General features: G+C 42.7%; 1 protein-coding gene across 1 annotated transcript in view; it reads right to left on the reverse strand.

Moving 5' to 3' along the window:
• LOC117871880 (potassium voltage-gated channel subfamily KQT member 1-like) overlaps nucleotides 1-18,087 on the reverse strand; it is a 466,257-nt gene that overhangs the window by 335,872 nt on the left and 112,298 nt on the right. The window contains exon 10 of the mRNA XM_034759710.1: nucleotides 17,813-17,827. Within this exon, the coding sequence (XP_034615601.1) occupies nucleotides 17,813-17,827 (15 nt within the window). The remainder of the gene's footprint in view (nucleotides 1-17,812; nucleotides 17,828-18,087) is intronic.

Genomic DNA, 18,087 nt, shown 5'->3' on the forward strand with positions numbered 1-18,087 from the left:
ACATTTGTGAGCAAAAGACTTCCTGATCAGGTGGCTTTCCATTCACCAGTATCAGGAGGTAGCCGTGTTAGTCTGTATCTACAAAAACAACAAGGAGTCTGGTGGCACCTTAAAGACTAACAGACTTTCCATTGGTGGAAAGAGGTTAATAATACTTTTTGGAATTGAAGCAACTGTATGGTTATTTGCTTGTGCTGGTAGCTCCTCTCCTTTTCTGTTGCTGATGGAAAGAAGGAGAAGAAAAATGAAACTCCAAAGACTGATGAGCAGACTTTTAAATGCCTGCTTATTATCAGTTCCCTGTTTGGAATGTATCCTTTCTTATCTTGAGACATAAGCTCTAGTTTGGCTGAAGTCACAGATGAAATGCATGTATAGATCTAGTTGCCACACTCACAATACTGCATGATTGGCAGAATCTTTTTAGGAAAGGCTGAGACTGGAATAATGTAGGGTTTTGAGAGGTCCATGAGCAGAGCTGTGGGGAAAAACTTGCAAAGCACCTGTTTCCTCTAGACCCAGGTCAAACTAGCGCTCTCAGTATGCTATTCTGAGGGATAAAACATTCCAATAGAAAACCTTCACAACTGAAATCTTAGCTCATTCTTTACAATAAAAATAAAGAAAGCCACCATTCAGTCATAGTTGCTTATTATATGCTATACATACTCTCAGTAACGTACTTGTGCTGCCTTTATTCTAAAGTGTTAAACTAGTTAACAATGTAGAATCAAATTCAATAGTTTTATGTAACACTGACTATTATTGCAACAGGTCTATTAACTATTTAATTTAAAGCTCCTGATGTCAAAGACAATATTTTCCATTGCAGTCTATGCACTTTACATGCCTATGTTTCTAATTTCCTTTGGAGATAAATACACAAATAATCAAAATGCAATAAGCATCTGAAATTATGTCCATTTAAAAAGTTGAGAATGTTGGTGTGCACATCAGTGAAATAAAAATACCAATAGTATATCTCAAACTGAGCCTTTAAATCTAACTCTCTCCTACCTGGACAAGAATTACTTTGCACACTAATGAAGCTGATGGGAAGAGACAGACTCATTTTTTTAAAGCCTACTACTCTCTTCCTTAAACATGCTTATCAAAGTATATAGCTAGGGTCCTTCATTTTTGGTTTTTATTTAAATTTTTCCCAGGAATTTATCAGTGTTTATTACAACAAAAACAGGTGAAAATCAGTGCAAAAAACTTATTTTTTTCTGGGTAAATATTGAGGTTTATTTTGATGGATGGAAAGACAGGGGATAAAAGCATTCAGTTTAATGCTTTGATCAATGTAGTTTGCTGCAGAACTAAAACAGAATTCAAAATACAATGCCACCTCAGAGTTTAAGAAAACAATACATCTCTAATCCCCAAATAAAACTTTTCATTTGACTAAGCAGTTTATTGTTGTAGACTTAGAACTAGTAGCCTATAAATATTTACATTTAATAATTATAATTGGGCCACACCATTTGCAGCGCATACACTCAACTTCATCCTTTTCTCTTGTTTTGTTTTTTTTAAGTTTTGAATGCTTCCTTTTGCTCTGAAATATATTCTGATATAGATGTTCCCTTTCTTGCCATTTTAGTGTGTCAAATCATTAAAACGTTATCTGCTAGCGGCTTGAACTGTGTACATGGAGGGCATGAGATTCATCAGTATGTTCAGATGTGCACGCACTTCAGAGCTTGCGTGCGTGCCTGCCTGTTTTTTTATTGTATGTATCTTCTAGACTAATACACAGCCTTACTTCAACAGGCATCTTTGCATACACATATAGATCAATGTATTATCATAATACATCTCTCATGCAATATATTGTATTTTCCTAATAAAACAAGTTATTTTTATATATTCGAATGATACAAAAGTAGGGTGAAAAATCAGAAAAAAACAAACAAACAATACTTTGTAAAACCCGGGATATTTTTCAATAAAAATTGGTTTATACTGAAAACAAAGGTGCTTAACTATACTCTGAACAAACCAGAGGATAGTGGATAAGTTTACATAAAATGTTTAAAAAAAACAGAAAACTTTACTTTCTCAAATCTACCATTTGGAAGATACTACTGACATTTGAACTGTATGGTCTCTGATAAAACAGCCCACCTCTCTTTCTTTGTAACAAATGCCCAATAAAGCTATTTACCTTTCAGCATGTTACAGTTTGGAAAAAAAGTGGATCTTCAAACTTTTACAATAAAGATTTTGAACATTTTTCTTCTGCAGAAATTTAAGCATGACTCAGACATGTTATACAAGACACACTGGGATTCTACACAAGACAAAATTATTCCAGTGTAAGAGCTGTCACTGACCTACTGAGTTAATTTCTATAGGCTAAACTCAATATCATCCACAGAGTATGTATGAATGAACTCATCTCTTGTTTTATGAAAGCATTTCTGCCTTATTGGAAATATTGTACAACTTTCTGAATCTCCTAAGATTCAATTTCTCCACAAAGAATGGGAAATGTCCTATTTAGAGGTGAGCAAACTAGTTCTGATTCCAAGTAAGACCTCCCGCACCTTCTGCCTTTGCAACATTATGAAAACTACACCCAATCTGACCCTTTCCACTAAACAGCAATAGGAACTGGAAGGCAGCTAGGGTTGTAGGCACTCTCATTCTGGCTCACTCAGCATACGCCAGTTTAGGATAGAGTTAGGTCAGCATGACCTGAAATGGAACTTATTTGAGGTAGTGCAACCAGGTCTGTGACCATGATTTCCTCATTGAAAAGAGAAAGGAAAAAGCCACTAGCAACAAATGCCGGCCCTCTGCTGTTCAGTGTTTTTGAAAACTGGAATCAAGCTCTGAGAAGTCAGCATGATGATAATATATGAAAGAACACAACCTGATCCAAAGGGTTAGAACTGGGTCATAGCTGATGCACCAATGACGCAGGATCAGAACCAGGTTGGCTGCACTTCAGCAATCCTGGAGTTAGTACAGTATTAGAATTGGGTCACGGATGATCTGCCCATAATTAACCTACTCAGGCTTGCAAACCATTCCCCTCCTTTTACAAAACGTTTAGAAAGTTCATGGTAATTGCTCATAAAACTTTCATATTTTTAAGACCACATGCTAGAGTCCACAGCAAGAACTAGGAAAGCGTGGAAGCTAGAGAGCTTTATTACCTATGCTAGGAGATGAATAAGATTGATTTCACAGATAATACAGAGAACATAAAGACATCCATATTGCCTATACTTTTAAGCGCTAGGTTCTACCAGAATCTAATTCATTCCTGTGAAGTGTGGGGCACTTTCATGTATGCTTAGTGGTGTTATAAGTAGAAGATATTATATGTTAACTTTCAGTTCCAATGGTCCCAGAGTGCTTCAACAAATCATACACACGCAGCCATCTCTGCACTGGAGTCCCAAAATGACTGCCAGCACACAGCATGATGCATAAGACTAGTGCAGCAAATCCATACCCCTTCAAAACATAACAGTATCTTTAATTACCCAAGGAGAGTATACAGGACCTCAGTTTTCATGTTATGCTCAAAGAGATACACACACAATACACAGCATCACATTCAATTAATCTATCCTGAAAAAAACCCAAAGGGTTGGAGTTGACTGTGCTTGGAACCTGAACACGTAGTTTGAGAGAACATAGCTACCCTAGGCATGACGTTTAGGCTACTAAGCCATCCTCCTCTGGTTAAAATCAAATTGCAATCTAGTAAAAAAAAAATACAGTTTACAAAATCAATACCAATTAGTGCCCTTTCAAGAATCATAGGACTGGAAGGGACCTCAAGCGGTCATCTACTCCAGTCCCCAGCACTCATGGAAGGATTTAGTATTATCTAGACCATTCCTGGCAGGTGTTTGTCTAACCTGCTCTTAAAAATCTCCAATGATGGAGATTCCACAATGTCCCTAGGCAATTTATTTCAGTGCTTAACCACTCTCACAGTTAGGAAGTTTTTCCTAATGTCCAACCTAAACCTCTCTTGCTGCAATTTAAGCCCATTGCTTCTTGTCCTATCCTCAGATGTTAAGAACAATTCTCACTCCTCCTTGTAACAACCTTTTATCTACTTGAAAACTGTTATGTCCCCTCTCAGTCCCAATTTTTTCAATCTTCCCTCATAGGCAGGGCCGCCCGGGGGGGGGGGGCGGTAAATGGGGCAATTTGCCAAGGCCCCGGGCCCCACAGGTGCCCCATGAGAATATAGTATTCTATAGTATTGCAACTTTTTTTTTAGGGAAGGGGGCCCCGAAATTGCTTTGCCCCAGGCCCCCTGAATCCTCTGGGCGGCCCTGCTCATAGGTCATGTTTTCTAGCCTTTAATCATTTTTGTTGCTCTTCTCTGGAGTCTCTCCAATTTGTGCATATTTCCTGAAACATTTCAGAGTGGTAGCTGTGTTATTCTGTATCAGCAAAAACAACAACAAGGAGCCCTTGTGGCACCTTAGAGACTAACAAATTTATTTTGGCATAAGCTTTTGTGGACTAAAACCCACTTCATCAGATGCATGGAGTGGAAAATACAGTAGGCAGGTATAAATACACAGCACATGAAAAGTAGGGTGACCAGATGTCCTGATATTATCGGGACAGTCCTGATTTTAGGGGATTTGTCCCGCATCCCGACCTTACATCAGTCGGGACGCCCTTTATATCGGGGTCCGTCCGGACCACAGCTGCGGCACTGCAGCTGCGGCACCGCCACTCACTGCTTCCTAGGGCAGCTCCCGGCACCCGCCCGATGGCAAGAGTGCCCTGTGCTGCAGGGGTGGGGCTTGCAGGCACCAGGAGCGGGCAGAGAGCCCTCCGCCGCCCCCACCCGACCCACGACCCTAGGAGCCAGAGGGACCAGCCTGCCGGATGCTTCCCGGTACAGGAGCCACCCCAGGTGAGCACTACCAGGACTCCCCACCTCGCCCCCTGGCAGGTCCCTCTGGCTCGTAGGGTCGGGGGGCTCTGCATGCTGCCGGCGCCTGCAAGCCCCACTCCATCGCTCCAGCAGCTCCCATTGGCGCTTTTCCTGGCCAATGGGAACCACAGAGCTCACACTTGTGGTGGGCGCAGCACATGGAGAGTCTGGAGACTCCCCTCACCACTCCCACCTTAGGAGCCAGAGACCTCCCAGCAGGGCTGGTGAGTGTGGCCAGGGTGTTATGGAGTGAGTGTCTGGGAGGTGTGTGTGGGGTGCTGGGCTGTGAGGGTGTGGAGGGCGCTGGGCGGTGGGGGAGGTGTGTGTGTTTTGGGGTGCTAGACAGTGTGTTTTGGGGCTTGTTCGGGGGTGCTGGGCAGTGGGGGAGATCAGTGTGTGTCAGGGCACTGGCCAGTGCGGGTCTGTGTCAGGCATTGTGCAGTTGTGGTGGTGGGGCTGTGGGGAAGGGCACTGGGAGGGAGGAAGGAAGGGAGGGAGGAGAAATCTGTGTGTATTGGGAAACTAGCGAATGGGGGGTTCTGTGTGGGGTGCTGGGCAGCTGTGGTGGGGCTGTGAGCAGGGGGGCGCTGGGCAGGGGTGTGTGTGCACAGCACTGTGCATTTGTGGTGGAAGGGTTGTAGGGGGGCTCTGGGCACAGTGGATCCAGGGGGCACTGGGCAAGGGAGCTATGTGGCACAGCATAGGCCCACCCCCAACAGGAAGGGGCATGCTGGTAGCACAGGGCCAGGCAGACCAGTGTGCCTCTGGCTCCGGTCAGGACTGTGCACCTGTGTCTGTCTGTCCCCCTCTCCCCCCCCCCCACTCGCCCAATGTGTCCTGATATTTCACTCTTGTGATCTGGTCACCCTAATGAAAAGATGGTAGTTGCCTTACCAAGTGGCAGGTCAGTGCTAACGAGCCAATTAAATTAAGGTGGAAGTGGCCTATTCTCAACAGTTGACAAGAAGGGGTGAATACCAAGGGAGAAAAAAATCACTTTTGTAGTGCTAATGAGGCCAATGCAATCAATGTGGCCCATAAATGGGCCCGCACTGCTTCCCACAGCTCCTATTGGCTGGCAATTTCTTCTTTGGGAGAACAAATCAATTCTGAAAGGGGGATGTTTGTAATGTAATGGTATACATTAAAGAAGAAATTTAATTTTCCAGTGACCATTCTGAAATGTGGACATTTCCATTGTAAGGAACTATTAACCATTTTGATCTCGTTTTATATATAATATAGATTTTAGAAGTTTGCATAAAGCAATTACATACCCTCACTTTTAAAGTGGCAATTAACTTCTCAAATTATTAAGAAGTGTGAGTATCCTGATATTATTATTCTAGTCAAGTTTTTATATGTCCCAGTCAATGCAATATGAGAACACCTAGAAGTGCATAAAAGTAACAATTAGCATCTGTCAATAGGAATCTCTTGCTCCCCTACCCTCACTGAGGGGAAATTATGTGAGAATTTAATACTTGTAAATATTTATTTTACATCTTTTTTTTTGTGATATGTGCATCAGAGACAAGGTGGAAGCAGCATGCTTTGCTTTTGGAACCGAAAACAGGAAGAGTTTGAGGTTATTCTTAGATTGTACAGGAGTATACTACAACCTGGGAGCAGCCCTTGAGAAAGCTAATTCCTGCCCAGATTCACCTTAATCTTTGTGGTGGATAATTCCACTGTCCCTGAGGAACAGAGCTGTCAACCACAAGCCTCATCTCAAAGCTTTGGGCAATCATTTCAAAACCTGGGCCCAGATCATTGAGGAAAGATAAGATGAGCCACAGGAAGCCAATGTGGCTGCACAAGGAGCTTTTTTAGCTATCTAAAAACTAAAAGGAATACATACAGAGAATGGAAGGAAGGGCATGTAGCCAAGGAAGTATACATGGGAATAGCACAAGCATGTAGGGAGAAAATCAGGAAAGCCAAGGCAAAGAATGAGTTACAGCTGGCGAGAGATGGTAGAGAAAACAAGAAGGGATTCTTCAAATATGTCAGACAAAAAAGAAAGCTCAGATTGTGTGGTCCACTGCTCAATGGCAAAGGTGAGCTGGGAACTGAAGATGATAGGAAGGCAGAGCTGCTCAATGCCTACTTTGCTTCAGTCTTCTCACAAAAAATAACATGTGACCAGACAACTACCAAAGTTACCATAGATAATAAAGGGAAAGGGATGCAGATGGGGATAAGTAAAGAAACATTAGATCTTCTGACCAATCTGAATGAATTCAAATCAGCAGGGCCTGATGCTATTCACTCAGGGTACTGAAGGAATTAGCTACTGGCAATAATATTTACAAACTCAGGGATGACAGGAGAGGTCCTGGAGAAGGGATAACGTAGTGCTCATCTTTAAAAGGGGGAAAAGGGAGGAGCTGGGGAACTATAGACCAGGCAGGCTGACTTCAATACCTAGGAAGCTACTAGAGCAATGTATAAAACATACTATTTGCGAATACCTGGAAGATGAAAGGGCGATCGCTAGCAGCCAGCATGGATTTAACTAAGAACAAATCATGCCAAACCAGCTTGATTTCCTTCTTTGACAGGGTAACTGGGTTGGTAGATTGGGGGCGGGGGAGGGAAGGCGGTGGACAAAATATACCTGGACTTCAGCAAGACTTTTGAAAGTCCCACTGGCATTCTGATAAGTAAGCTGGAGAAATGTGGGTTCAGCGGAACTACCATTAAGTGGATACATAATTGGTTAAACAACCACAAACAAAAGAGTAACTATTAATGGAATTATATCAGAGTGGAGAGAAGTCAAGTTGGGTTCCACAAGGATCTGGTCTGGTCTGGTGTTATTTAACATCTTTATTAGTGACATGGCTGTAGGAATAGAGAGCCTACTGATCAAATTTTCAGATGACACAAAGCTGGCGCAGGAGCGGGGAGATTGTCAACACTTCAGAGATTAGAGCTAAAATTCAGAGGGATCCTGATAAACTGGAGAACTGGGCTATAGACAACAAAATGAAATTCAACAAAGACAAATGTCAGGTGCTACACTTAGGGAAGAAAAAACAAATGCACAAATACAGAATGGGGGGATAACTGGCTTGGCAGCAGCACTGCTGAGAAGGATCTGGTAGTTGGGGGATCACAGCCTCAACATGAGTCAGCAATCTGATGCTGTTGCAAAAAAAGCAAATGCAATTTTAGGTTGCATTAACAGAGGCATAGCATGCAAGTCACAGGAGGTGACAGTACCCTCTTCAGTGCTGGTTAGACCTCAGCAAGTGTGTCCAACTTTGGTCACCATTGTATAGAAAGGACTTGGAGAAACTGGACAGGAACCAGAGGCGAGCAACAAAGATGATCAAAGGGGTGGAATGTAAATCATATGAGCAAAGGCTGAAAGAACTGGTTATGTTTAGTTTGGAAAAGAGGAGATTAAGGGGAGACATGATAGCAGTCTGGAAACACTTGAAAGTCTACAAATATTGTCCATAGATTACTTTTAGCCTATATTTTACATTTTTTTCTTACTGTGTCACACAGTTGTTCTCTTGCTACAGAGGACAGGACAAGAGGCAATGGGTTCAAACTACAGCAAATTTAGATTAAATCTCAGGAAAAGCTTCCTAACTGTAAGAACAGTAGGACAATGGAACAGACTGCTTAGGGAGTTTGTGCAGGCTCCTTCACTGGAGGTTTTCAAAAGGAGGCTGGACAGCCATCTGTCTTGGATGACTTAGACACAACAAATCTTGCATCTTGGCAGGAGATTAGACTTGGTGGTCCCCTTCTAGCCCTATGATTCTATGACCAGTTCCACAATGGCACTTTGGCAGTGTCATGCTGAGCTTCACAAGGCCTAACTTTTCAGTGCCTAGAAAAACCACAGGAACAATACTGCAATCCACAAAGCCTGAGTTAGGCACCTCAGCTCCCCTACACAATGAATGGGGAGAGATAGGCACCTTGGAATGAGAGTCATAAAGCCAGCACACGGGGGGAGGAGCCATCTACATTAGCCAATGGGAGCTGGCGAAGAGAGGGGTGTTTAAGAAGCTCCACCCCTCTCAGAGTTTGACACCAAAATCCAGGCTTCAGGGAGACACCCAGCTCTGTTTGCAACCCATGAACCAGGGGAGATGGGTGCTCCTGCACCTAACTTGTGTGTGGATCCGGATGTGGTAGGCATGTTCAGAGGCTGCCTAACTCGGTATAAAACAGCTGTAGAGTGGGAATGGAGCCCCTCACTTATAACCTTTAGCCCGGTGGATAGGGTACCCACCCAGGATGTAGAAGAGCCTGGTTCAAGTCCTGCTCTTCCTGATAAGAAGGAAGTTCCTGCCTTTCAAGTGAGTACCCTTCCCATGGGACTAACAAACCATTCTCACTCTCTCTTTAGTCCAATTACTATTTAATTATTCAGTTATTTAACTAAAGTGGAATAATTAAAATAGGAGCAATTGAGGGAAGCCCACATCAGCACCTAGGGAACTTTTACTGCAAACACTTCAGTGCCAAGTGATTTTAGGCGCCTTCAGGGTTAGGCAGCAGATGAGCAGGGCTTTTGTGGATCATAAAGGAGCCTAAAAACAGGATTTAAGAACTTAAGTCTAAGACTCAGACATCTAAGTACTTCTATGGGTCCACACCTGAGTGCCTTAAAGGTAAAATCCAAGATTTTGAATTTGACTCAATAGTCCAGTGAGAGCCTGTGTAACTAGCAGAGGGAACATTTGATGGGTCCACAGTAGCAAGTGTTGGTGAGGAGATGCACTACATATGTTGTCCGGTTTAGTTAGTAAGTCACTATAAATCTTCAAAAACAAATATAAAGAAGGGCTTGTCACTACACTGTTTGTTCAAGTTGTCACTCAAGTTTCGCCCCTACCCCAACTCGTGTCTACATACAAAAGTCTGCAGCTCAAAGTAAGCGGTGCTTTAAGCTCAAGTTAGCTAGCCTGGAGGTGGGAAGAGGGGACTGAAACTCAAGTGCTGCTGTTACTAGAGCTACTAATGCAGAGGGGATGCAGCAGCTCAAGTGACAACAACTCAAACTGCTAATGAAGTCATTCTGCATAGCTCTAGTGTTTTTTTGCAACCTGGTAACTCTTGAGTGAGGTAACTCAAGTGCATTAACCCGAGCAAACTGTTGCAGTGAAGACATGCCCTAAAAGAGCGAGTTTTCTCCACCAATATCCATGCACTTCACTGTTTGCAAAACCTTCTTAGAAGCTCAGAACATATCCCCCCTTCCTTATTTCTTTTGCATTTCAGTAGACAAATATTAATTCCCCCCACATCCCCATTGTTTTTAAAGGAGCAGAAGTCCATATGGGTGCCTGTTTATTTCTCTATGATCCGGCATCATGGACATCAGCAGGAATACGAAGGTTCTCTAGAAATGAAGTACACTGTAGCTATAGTGATATAGACCCTGTAGTGCACACGTGGCCTCAGTCCACATGCCTTGCTCAAGGAAAACTTCCTATTGATTTCAGTGAAGAGTTCCTGAATAAAGCATTCTAGATAGGGCCCTTGGTTAATTGTTTCCTGCACAATGGCAGAGGGAATTCACACACAGGGGCAAATTCTGTCTAGAGAGAGTTTTATTTAATTTACCAGGAGCCTTATGCAAGTGAAGAGAATTTCGCCTACCTGCCTTTGGTGTGTTACCTAAAGTGTATTATACCAAAAATGAGGGGCATAAATTCTCATTGCTAATACTTGCATAAGGCTCTCAGTGTGTTGCACCAAAAGTGGAAGATATTTTTCCTCCTTTCTTGTTTTATTTCATTTTTCATCAGTCAAAAAAATGAAAGATTTAAAAAAAAAAAAAAAACAGATCATTTCAACTGGAGGAAATTCTTTACCACGTCATAGAAAGTTTTCACCATATAAGAATTCTAAGGGAGATAAAGTGAGTGGAAACTGGCAAACAACCCATTCTTACAAAGAGGCCTTATCAGATATACTGTATATTTTTTAGACAAGTAAGACTATCCGATCTTTGTCAAAGATAAGCTATACAAAGATAAGTCTATAAATGTAAAGATATCTTTCTAAATTCTCTCTCATACTAGTCACTTGTTTGCCAAACCAACTTGTGCATAAATAGAAAGGAAGACATGATTTCTCTAAAGCCAACTGGTATTTTGGTCCAAAGACTAAAAATAGAGCATGATGCAGGAATCATGGAGTCAGCACCATCCCTGTGCTTGAGATGAAGCACATGTTCAGCATCAGTTTTCTGGGACCCAAGGTTCCCAAGTCAACTCTCATCTTGGTCTCACACACCAATATACTAGTGCAGTGTTTCCCAAACTTGGGACACCGCTTGTGCAGGGAAAGCCCCTGGCGGGCCGGGCCGGTTTGTTACCGGCCGCGTCCGCAGGTCCGGCCAATCGCAGCTCCCACTGGCCGCAGTTCGCTGCTCCAGGCCAATGGGAGTTGCTGGAAGTGGCGCGGGCCGAGGGACGTACTGGCCGCCACTCCCAGCAGCTCCCGTTGGCCTGGAGCAGCAAACCGCGGCCAGTGGGAGCCGCGATCAGCCGGACCTGCGAACGGGGCAGGTAAACAAACTGACCCGGCCCGACCCACCAGGGGCTTTCCCTACACAAGTGGCGTCCCAAGTTTGGGAAACACTGTACTAGTAAAAACATTTGTCCTTTTAAAAGAGCCTCATCTTCTTAAACTACAGAGTTATTAGGTAACAAATTGGCTCATGAATATAATTTATATACATATTGCAGGATTTCAACAACTATCTGAGATCCATACTTTTGGCAGCAAAAGGAAAATGTCCTGATTCTGGGACTTGCACTCTTTTCCAATTCTGTGTTTTTAACTAATATTTCTTTTGCATAGCAAAGCATTGATGGCGTCAGTTTTTAACATTAAATAGGATACTCCTTTTTAAACCTTGCAAAACCAAGCTTGCCAAAACGAACTTCTAAACAATAATTCTACAGTAGTCTACACAATTGTGTTATTTACTGTATACGTGTCACTTATCAATTTGGTGATGAAGGCTGGAAGAGGGGTATAGTGACAGTATAAGAACAATGGCTTTCCATTTCTGAGGATTTGGATTCATGTCCTAATGTCACAAGTACAGCTAGTTGAAACATTTTTGACTGAATGAAATTTCATCAAAGCTAAATTGTTTTGCAGAGATGTATGTTTCATCACACTTTTTTTTCTCTGAAAGATTTAAAGAAAGACACACTCACACACTAGCTCGGGATCCAGGAGACCCAGTTCAAGTCACCACTCTACCTGATTCTGTATGGAATATGATGAAAAACTCTGCCTTGAGTCAGGCAGACAACTTGAAGCAATGAAAACAAATTTCAAACACTTCGTAAGTTGCAGTGCAATGGAATTATCATCATCTAGCTAGCTCTAGTCACAAACAAGAGTGTAGTTGGCAGTCACAGCTTCTCTCTTTCTACCCCTCCCCACACAAACCCTTTTGCACATCACAGGATTGGCCACAGAATTCAACTAACTGGCATTTTCTGCTCAAGGTGACCAGATCTGAAATGGTAAAGATATTGCAGGACTAAAATGCACTGGTGGAAATGTAAAAATATGTCTGCATAGCAGGGGTTGCTCCAGGCACCAGCGCACCAAGCACATGCCTGGGGTGGCAAGCCCTGGGGGGCGGCCTGCCGCTCACCGTGAGGGCAGCAGTTCGGCGGAATGCCTGTGGGAGGTCCACCAGTCCCGCGGCTTTGGCTGCAATTCGGCGACGGCTAGCCGCGGGACCAGTGAACCTCCCGCAGGCATGCCGCCAAATCCGCGTTACCAGCGGACCTCCCGCAGGCCGAAAGCCACCTGCCTGCCGTGCTTGGGGCAGCAAAAAACATAGTACCTGCCAGCAAAATGCTTAGCTCAAGCAAATGCCAATAGTGTCTGACTATGTGCATGATAGTCACCAACAAATTTAAAAACAAAAAAGTAAGCAGCCCAATCTTGAATATAGTGTCTGGCATCTGTTAAACTCAGCCCTCATTGAATCTGAAGATCTTCACAACCAAGATTTCTGGCCACTTTCTCTGAGTAACTTGGAGCATAAATTCGTATTTACCCTGTTCCCATCTATTTCCCATTAGTGACAGCAGTGCAGACCCTCACTAACTTGAGCATTTGCGTGGTTGAGTTAATATTAGCCACATGCTTTTTCTCACTTTTTACTCAACTTATCAGCACTGGCATCTTTATGAATCCACTTCATTTAAAATGTTTGCTTCTTTATATATATTGCAGATTGTAATCCCTCCACCCCATAGGATGAAGGCAGCCCCTCACTCTATGCCAATTCAAATAGTCTCTAAAAACAACCTATACACTACCAGATAATGGAAGCCATCATCAGTGTAAAAATTACATTATGTACAGAATGTATTGACATTAGCAACATTTATATAGGAGGGCTTTTGAAGTTGGGTCTTTTTACCCAAAAATGTCTCATGTCGTTTTGATTTATACACAAGGAAAAATTACTATGCAAGAAATCCCAAAAAGCAAATTAAAAAAGCATAACAATAGATAGAAAGCTCATTTTTATCCCAGTGCCGATTTATCATTCTGAGGTTCTTGTGACTTTGATAAATTTTACAATAATGAGTTGTGTACATGACCTATAATAACCGACAGCTTGTAATATGTTCCATCTGCTAGAGAAGTCCCAAGAGGCACTAGCCTTCTACATCCAAAACTGTTTCTAATTTTTTTTTTCTAATTGAAGAAAAAACTTATGAAACAGCTATTCAGTTCAGCTCGGCTCTGGAAAGCTTATACCAGACTGGATAGTTGATATCTGAAAATGAAACTTCACAAATGCATAGAAAAGGATGCCAGTCTCACTAATTAAAGTGATCCTTTTATTCTCGTTTGCCTTGCTTCTTCATATCCATCGTTTATTCTAGTAAACTCAAGCGTCTCATCTAAGCCCTATACATATACTAGCAGATCTCCGGTGAAAGGTGAGGTGTTGTCTTGTCACTCTGACACACTCTCTGGGTGGGGGTTGGTGGCCTGTGATATACAGAAGGTCAGACTAGGTGATCCATTGGTCCTTTCTGGCCTTAAGCTATGATGCTATGATACTAGACCTCTTTGCAGCAGAAGATATAGACCACAGCAATGGTGACAGAGAAAGATAAAACCTGATTTCTGGGCTGTAAAGCAATGTCAGAATTTCTGTCCTAACAACCTGAAATGAGGAGGAAGCTGGGCTCAGTTCTGAAAAAGAAAATTGTATAGTAATGCTGAGGAGAGTAAATCAGTGCGTAAGAGCTCTTGATTAAGAACACTAGAAATGCAGGGCAAGAAAATAATCAGGGCTAGCTCCAGGCACCAGCTTGGCAAGCAGGTGCTTGGGGCGGCCATTCCGGAGAGGGGCGGCATGTCCAGCTATTAGGCGGTAATTCGGCAGACAGTCCCTCACTCCCGCTTGGCGCAAAGGACGTTCCGCCGAATTGCCGCCGCAGATCACGATCGCGGCTTTGGGGGGGGGGGGGGGGCGGCCAAAACCCTGGAGCCGGCCCTGAAAGTAATACAGCAAGAAGTATCTTTTAGCCAGTACATCTCTCGGCCCACGCCTCTTCCAGCAGCTCCCATTGGCCTGGAGCAGCAAACCGCAGCCACTGGGAGCCGCGATCGGCCGAGCCTGCGGATGCGGCAGGTAAACAACTGGCCCGGCCCGCCAGGGGCTTTCGCTGCACAAGCGGTGGAACAAGTTTGGGAACCATTGTATTACACCATTGGTCACAAGCATAAGGCCCATCTCCTCTCCTCCCAAGCATTCATGTCAGAAGGGAGGAGCAAAAGTGTGGGGAGGAATTGCTTGTTTGTGGAGGATGGCCATTTTAGCCCACCTGTGGAAGATGTGGAATTATATAGATTTATGTCTACTAATTAAGCCTGAGCATTCTGCCCAAGGGCACAGTCTTTAAATCCAAGAACAAAAATAAACTTTATAGACAAAAGCTAATATTCCAAAATGCAACTGATTGAAGCGAATGTGGCCCACACAATGTACTCACATACTGTACTCTGGGTGTTGCGCAGAGAATAAAAATGCAAGGTTTTAAAAGTATATGAAGCATAATCTTGCTAGGAACATTTAAAAGCTGATGAAAGGCTAATAACGATGAATGAAGGCTAAAGGGAGAGGTTACAGTGAAATAAAGGAAAGAGAAACATCCCACTGGAAAACTGAACGGCTATTAAATCTAGGGCAATTCTTCCAGGATTAAGACTGCTTCTCCATCATCATCATAAGTCATGTACTGCATGTTCTTTAAGAGAGGTAAAGAAACAGTTTATATTACACCTGCCAAAACAGTGCAATTAAAAGTAGTTATTTCACAACACCACATTTTATACAGCATATTTCATTTGAGATCATCACAAACTGACTCCACAAGTCAGTATTTATGAAAGTAACAATTTCTAACATTGTTTTTCACATATGGATAGTCCGAAAATTACTGATCTACCATATTTTTACAGACACTTTTTTTGGAAGCATCACAGTTCATAAGTTCTCATTTCTCCCCGTCCTACTCACAAGCACCTGCTGTGACATTCTATGTTCACATCTGAATTAAACAGTTGGCAGGTACTTTTTTTAAAAAACAAAAACTACAGATTTGATGTTGCAAGGACGGATCAGTAGAGCTGATGCAGCCTGACCCCACTGAAGTTTGTCATAGTCTCTGTGAAACCCTCAGCTTCCACACACCTATGGCCAAGCTACTCCAATCTATGGAACACTGAAACAGCAGAGAGTATCATCTCTGTCATTTACCATTCCTTTATATCTTCCTAAACTCCTCCAATATGCTTCCATTTTTATTTCAGTTTCGGGGAGGGGGGGTGGAATTCCCCCCTTTTGAAGCACCAGGCTGCAAGCCTTTAACTACTCACAAGGGATCTTTGAGGAAAATCAGGTTAAAACTGTTAAGAAGGTCAAGCATATTTAGCCAACTGAGCAATCTAGTTGGCTCAACACATTCTTCGAAGCTTGGTTACAGAAGAAATAAATCAGAACAGGAAACACTGTAATTTAGCACTGTACTTCGGCTAAAGGAGATAAATAAGATAGAAATAAAAGTTGGCCCTAGAATAGCATGCATTCTAGCCTCTACAGCAGGGGTCGGCAACCTTCGGCATGCAGCCCATCACAGTGATCCGCTGGCGGGCTGCGAGACAGTTTGTTTACATTGACTATCCACAGGCACGCCCACCTGCAGCTCCCAGTGGCTGTGGTTCACCGTTCCCAGCCAATGGGAGCTGCAGGAAGTGGCACAGGCCGCAGGGACATGCTAGCCGCTGCTTCCTGTAGCTCCCATTGGCTGGGAACGGCAAACCACAGCCACTGGGAGCTGCAAGGGGCCATACCTGTGGATGGTCAATGTAAACAAAATGTCTCACAGCCCACCAGTGGATTACCCTAATGAGCCGTGCGCCGAAGGTTGCCAGCCACTGGTCTACAAATTGGAAAAAACAAAATAACTCAATTTTCTCTTCACCCATCTGAAGGGAGAAAAAAAAAACACTTGATTTTCCTTTGTTACCAGCTGGTAGGGGCAGAAAGCACTAAAAATATAAGTTAGCCTTTCTAACAATATTTCCTGCTAGACATAGCACTTTGAACACAGGAACAGTTATAGCGGGGTCAGACCAATGGGCCATTTAGCCCAGTATCCTGTCTTCTGAGAGTGGCCAATGCCAGATTATTTAGAGGGACTGAACACAACAGGGCAATTAGTAAGTGATCTGTCTTCCAGTCCCAGCTTCTGGCAGTCGGAGTTTTAGGGATACGCGGAGCATGGGGTGGGGTCCCTGAACAACTTGGCTAATAGCCACTGATGGACCTATCCTCCATGAACTTACCTAATTCTTTTTTTAAAAACAGTTATACTTTTGGCCTTCACAACATTCCCTGGCAATGAGTTCCACAGGTTAACTGTGCACTGTGTCAGGAAGTGCTTCCTTATATTTGTTTAACACTTGCTGCCTATTAATTTCATAGTGTGACTCCTGGTTCTTATGTTACGTGAAGGGGTAAATAACACTTCACTATTCACTTTCTCCACACCATTCATGATTTTATAGACTTCGAGCAAATCCCCCCCTTAGTCATCTCTTTTCCAAGCTGAACAGACACAAATGTATGAAAACTGTTCCATATCCCTTAATCATTTGTATTGCCCTTTCCTGTACTTTTGCCAGTTCTAATGTATTTTTTAAGATGGGGTGACCAGACCTGCACGCAGTATTCAAGGTGTGGGTGGACCATGGACTTATATAATGGCATTATATTTTCTGTCTTATTATCTATCCCGTTCCTGATGGTTGCTAACATTCTCTTAGCTTTTTTGATTGCTGCTACACATTGAGCAGATCTTTTCAGAGAACTATCCACAGTAACCCCAAGATCTCTTTTTTGAGTCGTAACATCTCATTTAGACCCCATCATTTTCTATGTATAGTTTGGAATATGTTTTCCAATGTGCATTACCTTGCATTTATCAACATTGAATTTCATCTGCCATTTTGTTGCCCAGTCACCAAGTTTTGTGAGATCCCTTCATAACTTGGCAGTTAACTTTGGTCTTATCTCTCTTGAGTAATTTTATATCATCTGCAAACTTTGCCACCTCACTGTTTACCTCCTTTTCCAGATCATTTATGAATATGAACAGCACAGTCCCAGTACAGATTCTTGGGGGACCCTACAATTTACCTCTCCATTGTGAAAACTGACCAGTTTGCTTGTGCAAACAGTGAACATTTAAGGAATATTCTTTAAATAAACAAGGCAGAGGAATGGACAAGGACTTCATGTTCTTTTCTTTCTCTAACTTCTGTGATACTAAGGAACAAATAAAACTTTATTACCAATCACACTTTTTTCTCTTTTGCCTGTCACTGTCTGACTATTACTGCAGTAGCTATATATCTAAGATGAAGCAAAATCTTCAAGTGAGAATACATGCAAGGCAAGTTTTATAGCCATTAAGAACAAATGAGAATGTCATGAGTAAATTGTAAAAATAATACTCTAAGTGACAACGTAATAGAAGAATGTAGTAGAGAGGTTAATCAATGTATGAATAATGTTGCTTTACATTAGGATTCAATTAAAAACAATAAGAAAAATCAAAATATACATG

Source organism: Trachemys scripta, chromosome 1 (assembly GCF_013100865.1).
Source record: "Trachemys scripta elegans isolate TJP31775 chromosome 1, CAS_Tse_1.0, whole genome shotgun sequence".
NCBI classification, from domain to species: domain Eukaryota; kingdom Metazoa; phylum Chordata; order Testudines; family Emydidae; genus Trachemys; species Trachemys scripta.